Source organism: Erithacus rubecula, assembly GCF_903797595.1.
Source record: "Erithacus rubecula genome assembly, chromosome: 9".
Taxonomy (NCBI): domain Eukaryota; kingdom Metazoa; phylum Chordata; class Aves; order Passeriformes; family Muscicapidae; genus Erithacus; species Erithacus rubecula.
Genome location: NC_136660.1, coordinates 18,862,507 through 18,873,140, shown reverse-complemented (window position 1 = coordinate 18,873,140; position 10,634 = coordinate 18,862,507). Strand labels below are relative to the sequence as shown.

The 10,634-nt window shown below is 42.1% G+C and overlaps 1 protein-coding gene across 1 annotated transcript; it reads left to right on the top strand.

Moving 5' to 3' along the window:
* Positions 1–2,595: 2,595 nt before the first annotated feature.
* ANKRD1 (ankyrin repeat domain 1) lies at positions 2,596–10,603 on the top strand. Its single transcript, XM_079311965.1, has 9 exons — positions 2,596–2,686; positions 3,848–4,027; positions 5,839–5,976; positions 6,066–6,173; positions 6,805–6,903; positions 7,976–8,074; positions 8,213–8,311; positions 8,430–8,528; positions 9,701–10,603. The coding sequence occupies exons 1-9, from the start codon at positions 2,657–2,659 to the stop codon at positions 9,809–9,811; spliced, it is 963 nt and encodes a 320-aa protein (XP_079168091.1). The 5' UTR covers positions 2,596–2,656; the 3' UTR covers positions 9,812–10,603.
* The last annotated feature ends 31 nt before the right edge of the window (positions 10,604–10,634 follow it).

Genomic DNA, 10,634 nt, shown 5'->3' with positions numbered 1-10,634 from the left:
AGACAGTTCCATTTTGGTAGCAGGGAACAGGGTGTGCCACAGATTTCTCCCTGTCACGCTGAGCCTACTGTCCTTTCGTGTTTTCTCTGTGGAGGATTTTGGTGACAATATCCAGTTGCCTCACACCTTGCAGATGATTGCTCTGCACTTATCCTTCAGTGGAGTGGCAAGAGTTTTTCAGATTCCTGTTACATATTGCCCACTGACCATCTGCTATTACCACCTTAATGAGAAATCACTTGATGAAAGGTGATTGAGTGGTTACCATCCAGTACAAGGTTACAAGCTCATTATACTACTTCCCCCTCCAATAATCAGCAATAGTGATAAGCCAAGAGTCTTAGCTGATACAAACCAGTGCATTTCTGCTATTTCAATAGTGCTGCCTTTGTTTACATGACATTTAGCTTAAAAGCATTTACTGTTAGGTTAATTTAGATCCCAGCCTTTGGTTAAAGTGGGTTTCTGGGTGCCACTATTGTAAAATAGAAACATGGGATAATCAAGGAGTATTCTATTATTTATTATTCTTTTAGTCATCATGGATGGGATGCTTTAAAGATGAATCAACTGTGGTGTTTCTGTAGGACTTGTGAGAACTTGGTTTCTGTTTCCCCTCAGAGCACTGAGGTTTCCTGTAAAGCTACTCTGGCTCTGGATTTATGTACCATTTGCAGAGGAAGATGTATCCACTTAAAGCTTCCACTTTAGGTTTTGCTGAGTCAGTTTTATATATGAAGATGTTAAAAAAAACAAAAAAAACAAAAAAACAAACCAAACAAAAATAGGGAAAAGTAAGCTTCAAAAAATGAGTCCAGAGGAAGTTCACAGTTCCTTCAACAGTTTTTTTTTCCTAAAAGCAAACCTCTACATTTCTCTTTCTGCATCAGGTCTCTGCTCTGATGTGTTCCCACTAAACTAGAAGTATTCTATGCAGCCTGTTAGGGTCGTGGATTTCAAGACAATCTCCCAAATAAAAATCAGAGAACAGAACTGACTGAGGTAAGCTGTTAGAACACAAGAAAAAGCCAGAGCTGCCTCTTGTCATAGAGACATAGAGACAAAACTGCAGAGAAAAAAAAGCCTGGCAGTGTGATTCAGAACATACCACTAGGGGGAAATGATAGAGTTGCTGTACTTAAGTTTGGAAAAAAATGTTCTGAAAGGTTGTGTTGCTAGCACATACTCTATTTTAGTTCTGGGACTCATCCTCTAATGTCATATATATTCTGAGTGGTAAAGGAACCACCTGATGTCCAGCTTCATTTCAGGGAAAGGGAGGGCATAGGTATGATGGGCACTGGAAGACAAGTTTGGATGTACTCAAATTACTGGGAGATAGTTCAGAGGAGAGACACCTTGAAAGGTCAATGTCAGGAATGCAGCATGCTAATGATGCTAATGATATAAACAACACCCGAGATAGGTCTCCATTTGGTGAAGCACTTGTGTACATGTTGTACTTGAAGCACCTGAGCTGCTGTATTCATTTCAGCCAGGTGACCCGTGTACCTTACCAGACAGGAGTTCCAGGCATTGCACTATCACAGAACTGGTGTTTCTTGGCATTTATCCACACTCTTTGAATGCAAAGACTAGTGCATCTTCCTGTAATAAAACTGCCTTCTGCTGGTGATCATTCTCCTGATTCCAGACAGCTCTGATTCACAGCATAAGAAAAGCTTTCCCAAAGGATTCAAAGGCTCTTTTTCCCCAAAACACACACACCACCTGCATACATTTGTGTGTATCTCATTTTATCCCCAAAAATAAACAAATCACTTCTGGGCCCCTATTCTCTTATATCCAGAAGGAAAATATTGCCTGAGAAAACAGTTTTGCCCCCCCCCTTTTTTTTTCTTTTGCATAATAGGACATAATTTATTATTTGGCTTACAATCATTGACAAGGGTTCAGAAAAATACAAATCTACTGTTTTGATATCTTACACTGATTGTAACTTACCATGTCATAGGCTCTTTTAGCACCAGAGACATCATTCTGGTATAGTAATCCCTTCAGAAAACTCCTTCCAACAAATATAGAAGACTGTCATCATGATGAGAAAAGCCTTTCCCCTAAAAGTGTTTATCATCCAAGAATAAATAGAATAAATGAAAATAATGGCTTTTTGAGATTTTAGAGATAATAATCCATTTATCAGGCAGATTTTGTACATAAGCCACTCACCATTTCCATTGTCTTACAGTCATCTGAATGTCAATTAAAAAAAAAGAGAGAAGAAGATGAAGTTATAATGCTGTATCAACAGACAGCTGTCCTAGTGGGCACCGGGAGCACAGGATGCCTGGCATTGCTGAGCAGTGCAGTCACTGCCAAAGGAATGAGCTCCCATTTCAGGCTGATTCCCGTCCCGCTGGCCAGGCTGTGGGGCTCTCCCCCTTGCTCGCCCAGCTGACGCCCCTCTGCTGCCGGGACACCAGATCTGGCTCGTTAACGCGTCTGGAATGAGCCTGAGCCACGCTCAGCTGGCAGGCACAAGGGCCGTACTTGGATTCCCAGGTTGGAAGATTATCTCATTCAAGCACAGTTCTCCCAAAGATATATAAGTGCAGTGAGTGGTGGTCGCTGCAGAGCTGGGCTGAGCCCTGGGAGGTTTCAGCACAAGGGAGCACAGCCTTCCACCACCGCAAACATGACCATGATGATGAAAGTACAAGAGCTGGTAGGTGCAACCTTCTTTCATTTACTCACAATTCATTGTTTTCTACACTGCCATTAGACCAGGCAGACAGAGGACCTTTGTGGATCACTGATTTAGCAGGTTACCAGCACTGCTGGGCTCTAGGTGCAAACCCTCAGGTACTATTTACTATATTATTGTATTTTCATTTTCCTTGGGAAAGAGTCTCACCACAGGCACAACTACACAGCTGTTTGGGTTTGACATCACAGCACTAGGAAAAGATCAACCAAAATTTAGCTATTTATTTGACTTTGTCCTTGATTTTAATTTATATATATTTTTAAAAGCCAGTAATCTAATGATCACACTAAGTAATTCCAATCTAATAAGGGACTGGAAGAACATATTAATGCAGAGAAACTAAAATATTTTATAATACTAAATTAAGAGCTTAATAATAGTATTGTTTTCTAATAAGAAACTAGCAGTTCCTACAGCCACTGCTGTTTATGATGTAAGAGAATCTTGGAAAAATTAGGTCCAGATCACAAGTAATGGGACATTCCACTGCAGAATTCAGACTGTCTGGTCTAATCTGATCGAGAAACTGGGAAAGCAGGAATGATTCAGGAAAACACTGCATTTATGTTCCCAGATGGCTTTGTTAAGATACAACTGCCTAACTAATGCTGTCTTAAATTGTTTGGCAAGGTTCTCTCAGTTTCTTCTACATTAGACTCTATAACAAATACAATTTTACAAGGTAAAACAGAAAGGCAGTCTAGGCCACATGAACCACTCTCAAAATACACATCTGCCTGTACTAAGTTGAACAACTTATCTTTTTGTACACTCTTAATTGGGCACCAGAGGTATTTCTGAAAACAATTGAAAGCTGTTCTGCTGCACAGCACCACATAGCTTGTGCCATTCTGCTGTAAATGGGACTTTGGTACTGACAGCAATGGATAAAACCAGCCTTGAAATGACTCAGCAACCCAATTTAACTGCATGGGAGGTGTGCTCCAGGCAGTTGCATCCCCAGCTAACCCAGGCACAGGCAGAATGGCCTGTCCTGGCTGTCACACACTCCCAGAGGGCAGGAATGAGTGCAATCAGCCCTAGACAATCCACCATCCCAGGGGGTGGCTACTGCATTAAGAATCCACTGATCTTATTATATCATGTTTGCATTTACAGGTGACTGGGAAGAAGGTGGATGATAAGGAGACAGGCAGCTTCCTCCCTGAGGACTTCAAAAACGGAGAGTATGAAGCTGCTGTCAGATTAGAGAAGCAGGAGGACCTAAAGACCATCCCTGAGCACTCACTGACCCGAGGAGATCTGCCTTATGAGAATGAGAAAAGACTAGAAGCAGAGGTAGGTGCTTGGGTCTTCTGCTTGGATTTTTATCATCATGTGTGCACTTCCTGCTGCAGTCCTGGAAGTTCTGCCTCTCTCTAGGTTAGAAATACATGCATGGTGAGCTAGAAAAACCCTTGGGAGACCACCACAAAAGGAGGCTGGTCTGAAGTCCACTGAAGAACATGGAGACCTCCTCACCTGTGTAGCCTGTGGATGCAGGCAGTGACACTGAGGCAGAATCTAAAACACCCCCTGTGCTGCCTGACTGAAACCCTGAGAGCTGCTGCTGGCCAGGGTCACCTGCTGCTGGCTGTCAGTGAGCAATCAGAGCAGTGAGACACCTTCAGCTTGCACACCTAATGGCTGCTACCAAAAGAAACCAACTCACAAAAGATGGAACCGTGCTGTTCTGAAGCCAGAAGCCTTAATTAATATGAAAGTGTTCTTTTTATGAAAACACAGCATTACACTTACTAGCACATTTGGGAAGAACACTTACAAAGGAAACTCATACTGGTCTACAGAAAAGTACTGATTTCTGTTCCTGGAGAATTTGACAATTCTCCTTAGCTCCCTAAGAAATGATGCTTTTTCCCCCAAGAAACACAGTAGCTATAATATCTTTAATAATTTTTTTTTTTTTTGGTGAATAAGACATCAACTGGCTTAAACATTTAAAGTGATTTGGAAATGATATAGTTTAGCAGGGGGAATAAGACTTTGTTCTAAAAAATGAAGAGTGAGAAAGTCAGTCTCAGAAACATCAGAATGAAAAGTTTACTTCTTAAACTTCAACAGAGACATCATTACTGGCTACAGAGGGTTTTTTTTAGTTCCTTCAAAGCAGGTTCAGAAGAACTTTGTGGGTTTTCAGTTATCCACAGTCAGCATAATTATTTTCCATTAGGCCAATGATCTGCAGATCAAACCATAAATGCAGAGAACAATAAAAAGACGAGGTAGAAATAACTTGAATAATAATTCAGAAGACAAAAGTGCATTCACCCTTAATCACACCAAGGGACAGAATCTGTCATCTGTATTCACCCTGAGTTAGTCCTTGTTTGTGAATCTCCCTTCTGAAGTCAAGGACACCTTGTGGGATCTCAGCTCAGGCACTGCTGACACTTGCTCTTGGTGTCAGCAGGGCCCCACACTGACTTCATGCCCAGATGCTTTTTACAAGCAGGTTTGGAGAAGCCTTAAATATGTATTGAACTGCCCCATCAAGGACACAGGGCATTCTTTGTGGCTTCCCCGAATGCAGTAACACTTGCAGACTGAAATGCTAAGATCATTCTAAACTTTTTTCTTCTCTTGGGGGTATGTTTTTAAGCAAAGAGAATTAAATTCCAATAATTAAGGGGCTGCATCATTAAAAAAGTGATTAAAGAAAATCACTTGGTGGAAGCCAGTTGAAACTGCAGGAGCATTCCAGCTCTCATAAGTTCACGAGATTTTTTAAATTGTTGTGCCAGAAGAGACTGTAGTGCTGCTCTGACTCCTGGTCCAAATTCATGGCACAACATATGGTTCAAGAAGTTAGGAAGAGGCATATGAATGCTATATGAAAATATATAATAGAATACTAAAAACTACAGATGAGATAGAATTCCTCACATAGTTAGCAACTTATTGTAATGGTCAGTTAGCCCCAAAAAGAAAAGAAAACCCCCTACAAAAGAAAAAAAATTAAAACAATTTATTTCAAAGTTCATCCAATCTTAATTGAATTCAGTTGAATAATATCACACTGCTGTCCCACCACTCTGAAAGGGAGAGATGGTCACTCAGCTCAGCTTACTGACTTCCCTCATTTATTTCAGCTGAAGAAGAAGAAATTACAGGCCAGGTCAAAACTTGAAAACTTGGAGGATCTTGAAAAAATTATTGAGCTGAAGAAGAAGAAAAGATGCAAGAAAGTGAAAGTGCCTGTTTTAAAGAAACCTGAACCAGAAGTTATTGTAAGTTACTTCAAAGTACCTTATTCTGGGAAGGCATTAATGGGGGTTTGTGCCACACACATTTATGTTCTCTGTATTCTTTCCTTCAGACAGGACCTGTGGATGTTCCCACATTCTTCAAAGCTGCACTGGAAAATAAGTTGCCAGTAATTGAAAAATACCTGTCAGACAAAGGGGATCCAAATGTCTGTGATAAGGTACAGTCTTCTTCCTAATGCAAAGCCTGCTACAGAAAAGAGCAAAAATAACTTTTACCATAAGAATTTGTAGATTCCACCCTCATTAATGAAAACAAGGGATGGGGGAAAGTAAATAAATGCTGAAGTTCTGTACCTCAAGTTTTCTAGTGGCCACTGAGATCCTTCAAAATCATAATACCTCAAAGGAGTCCTTTATATTTAGAAAATGCTGTTAGTGCCCTGGAAAACCTGATTTTCTGTAAAAGGCGATCTTCCAATGCTATGGAAAAAGAGAGAAGAAATTTTTCTGCAGAACAACAGAAATAAGTGGCTGCCCTTATACTCCATAATGCATAAGCTGCCTTTTCAAAACAGTGTAGGATGTTGGATGGGAACTCAACAGGTGTCATTTCAAATCTGGATGTCATGCTGCAGATACTTCTCCCATCCTTTAAAATGCAGGATAAGCAACTCTCAGCTAGCAGGTTGCTATTAAAATTTAGCAGATTTCAGGTCTCAAAACCAGTAGCTCTTTAAAAGGAATCAGCATTGAGTATGTATTTGCCATCATCCAAGGGGGAGGAGAAGAGATTCAGAGATACCTTTGTGCCATATGTAATGTCTAACTTTGCCCTGCTTCCATTGCCAGTTCAAACGCACTGCGCTGCACAGGGCATGCTCTGAAGGACATCTGGAGGTGGTGAAAAAGTTGGTGGAAGCTGGAGCCCAGCTTGAACAGAAAGACATGGTATGCACATCCACTCACACCTCTTCCCAAAAGCTGCTTGTTGTTTTATACATGCCAGGAGAACCATTTTTAGAAGTGCTTCTTACAGAGAAGGGGCACTAAAAGACCTTACCTTTGAAGTTTATCCTTAAAATAATTTTGTTGATGTTTCAAGAGGGAGGGGCTGCTTCCCTGTGCCCGAATGGTTGTTGGAAAACACAGGGAATGCTGGCCAGCACAGTGCCACAAACAAGGAATCCCAGGGCAGGCTAAGAGAGCTGAGGTCAGGCTCCCACCTGAGCCAGGTGCTGGGACAGTGCTGTCACACACAGGTACCCAGGTCAGCAACAGGATTTCCAGGCTGTGCTCGGGAGAGCCCCCTGCTCCTCTGGAATGCTGGAAAGGGCTGAGTACCGACAGCTTCTGCAGCTGTTTCTTGCCTTCTCTGCCCTTTTCCCTTGGCTGAACAGGTGCTGCCAGCCTTGCTCCCCCTCGCTTATCCCAGCAGTGCTCGCAGAGGGTGAGGAGTGACAGGCAGAGTGGGACCATCCTGTCCTGCACAGCTCAGGGCACAGATGCTGAATCTTGCAGAGAAAAGGGGTTTAAATTAACTTACTTAAGCTGCATAACTCGGGAATTTGTTTTTTAAAGAGAACTATTCTTTCCCTTGAGCTTCATTTTCTATGCATTTTAGAACTCAAAAGGCATTGAATACAAAATATTAACTAGCATATTCCAGCCACACATCTGGCTAAAGGTAACTTCTAAGCTTAAAGAATAGACAACACACATCCTTTCTCACAGCAGGGTTGTCAAGATCTCTGTCTTTAGGAGCAATATGCAATGAATGTGAAGAGTGAGAAATTCACAGTACTGCAGAAATTTGGGCAAAATAAGAAAAGCTGTTACTAGAAGCATTTGTTTTTTACTAGAAACAATTTTTTTTTACTAGAAACTGTGATCACTGTGTGATCACAGTGAAGTGCTCTAGGTTAAATCGCATAAAATTAATTTGGGTTAATTTAGAAAATTGATCAAAATACTATTTTTGTTAAAATATTAAAATACTTTTAATTTCTTTTTCCTGTTAAAGCTTCATTCTACAGCTCTGCACTGGGCATGCCGGGGTGGCAATCTGGATGTTCTGAAATTCTTACTGGACAAAGGGATGAACATAAACGCAAGAGACAAGGTAGGTGCTTCTGGAACTCTGCAGCTTTTCAAATCGTAGATGAAAGCTGCCCCTCGCTCCGGGTAGATAATTTCTGGCAGCGGTTTTTGAGGCGGCTTTTAGCTGTGCCATGCTCTGACCGTGTCCCCGCGTCCCCAGCTGCTGAGCACGCCCCTGCATGTGGCGGTGCGCACCGGGCGCTACGAGTGCGGGGAGCAGCTCATCGCCTGCGAGGCGGACCTGAACGCCAGGGACAGGGTAAGAACCACAGAACCGCCCCTTGCCCGGCTGCACCGCGGCAGCCTGTCCCCAGCGGCCCGGGGACAGCCCTGGGCGGCGGCGGGTGGCAGGGCTGACCCTGTCCCCGTGTCCCTAGGAGGGGGACACGCCGATGCACGACGCCGTGAGGCTGAACCGCTACAAAATCATCAGGCTGCTGATCCTGCACGGAGCAAACCTGACCCTAAAGAACTGCGTAAGTAATAGCACCGAATCCGAGTGAGTTTTGAATGCTTTACAAGAGTTTCCCACCAGAGCAGTTCCATAGGTTTCCAGATCGGGAGAGACTATTTTGAACAGACTTAATTAGATCATCTCAGAGCTAATTAAAGCAGAGCTGAGACAGGGAAAGAGTAACGGGAGAGGTCAGGGAACAGAGGAAGACCCACTGCCTCTTTTAAAACCAGAACCCACTATCTGCTACTGCAACATCACACCTTTCTACGATTTAATTACTCATATCATGAAAATATGGAATAAACAGACACGCTGCACTACTCCTGGGCTTCAACCACCACTGAGACAACAAAGACCTTAGCTTGTAAGAGAAATCTCCTTTTTGTTAAGCCCACAGCTGAGAGGCAGCCCCAGCACTACACCTGGCTGGTAACCTAACTGCTGGGCAACAAACCCCTGTGGCTGAGCAGAGAGCAGTCCCACACCAGCTGTGCTCAGAGCCACTGCAGGACCAGTGCTGCTCCAGCTCTGTGACCACCTGTTAAAATACAGCACTTGACAGACCTTTTCTCCCTATCCAAACCTAGCAGCTGTAGCATTGCCAGTCAATGTTTTTGACTGACAATCAGTTAAAACGTCAGGGGACAAGGAAGAATAGTCACTGGGCTCTCTGTACTTCCTACTCTCTGCCCACCTCCCTGCAGTGTGTCTGCTCCCAGCACTACTCCTCATCAAAGTATGACAACTATGGAAGGTACAGCCCCAAAGACCAAACTTGCTCTCTCAGACTTTGCACATAAAAGTTGGCCCTACTTAATTCCTGTGCTTCATACCCTAATTAAATTCTTACCTAAATTCTGCATTAAACGGAAGAGTCTTACTGAGATTGCACCTAAAAATATTTCTAACCACTTGAAACTAGAACAAAAGGAACACCTGCATGTTCTGCTGGTCACAGCATTTGCCTAAACCCACTGAAACCCAGGGAATTTTCATCATGGGTCTGACCAGGGCTGGGACTAGCTGTGTAGAGCAAAAGTACTCTGATCTCAGGGGTGCAAGAGTAAGTCTAAGCTAGTGTGTGCAGAAGGGATTCACATCACACAGATGCACTGAACAAGCATTTAAGATAGAACAAGGACTTGGTCATCACTGGATAAAATTAAATATTCCTCTGTTTCTTTTAACCAGGAAGGGAAAACCCCTATGGATCTTGTTCTTCAGTGGCAGAATGGCACCAAAGAGATATTCAACAGCCTGAAAGACAATTCCAAAAAGAGTGCTCATCGAGGTAAATTCTGAAGAGAGAAACCAAACCACGCTCCTTTTGCTGCTTTGAAATGCTTCCCACAAACCTGGATGAAAATGTCCTTGAACATCTATTGAAAATATATGGCACTGGATTATTTGAGGTGCTTTCACTGAAAACTGCAAGAAACCTGCAAAGAAATTATTTTAAAAGACAGGTTGAGTGTTAAAATTCCACTAGCTCTAAAATGGCTTTATTTATTATTTATTATTTATTTATTTATTTAAAAGTAATTTTTAATTATGCTCACTATTTAAGCTTTTTATAGATGCAATTGGTTTAAATGAAATTTTTACCAGCAACATAAATCCTTTTTGTCTTAAATGGCATTTTCAGCTATATTAGCAACTTTCCTCAAGCCTTCCAATAGCTCTAAATAGCAAATACTTGCAACTGTTGCTGTGTCTCACGACTAAAATAACCTGTGAATTGAGTGGCAGTATGTGGAAGAGCAATGGGAGAAGGTATACTGAGGTGCCAAGTGGATTTAATGAAGTAGTTGAGTAATGGTGTTTACTCAGGGTTTGGCAATTGTGGTTGATAATGAGCCCAAGGACAGATCTCCAACCACCATGTGCCTTTTGGACTGAAGGATTCAGATATAATGTTGTGAGGGTGAGAGGAGATTGTATTAGGGAAGTGATTTTTTAAAAAACTAGACTACTACAAGTATGATGATAGAAGGATGCAAAATCAGATTATGTATATTTGTAAATTTGTACTGCTTTTTCTGTACATTTTGAACTGATCAATTTCAGATTAAATTAACAGAGTGGTTCTTTTTACTTGCTGGAGTGGTGAGCATGCATGGGGTAA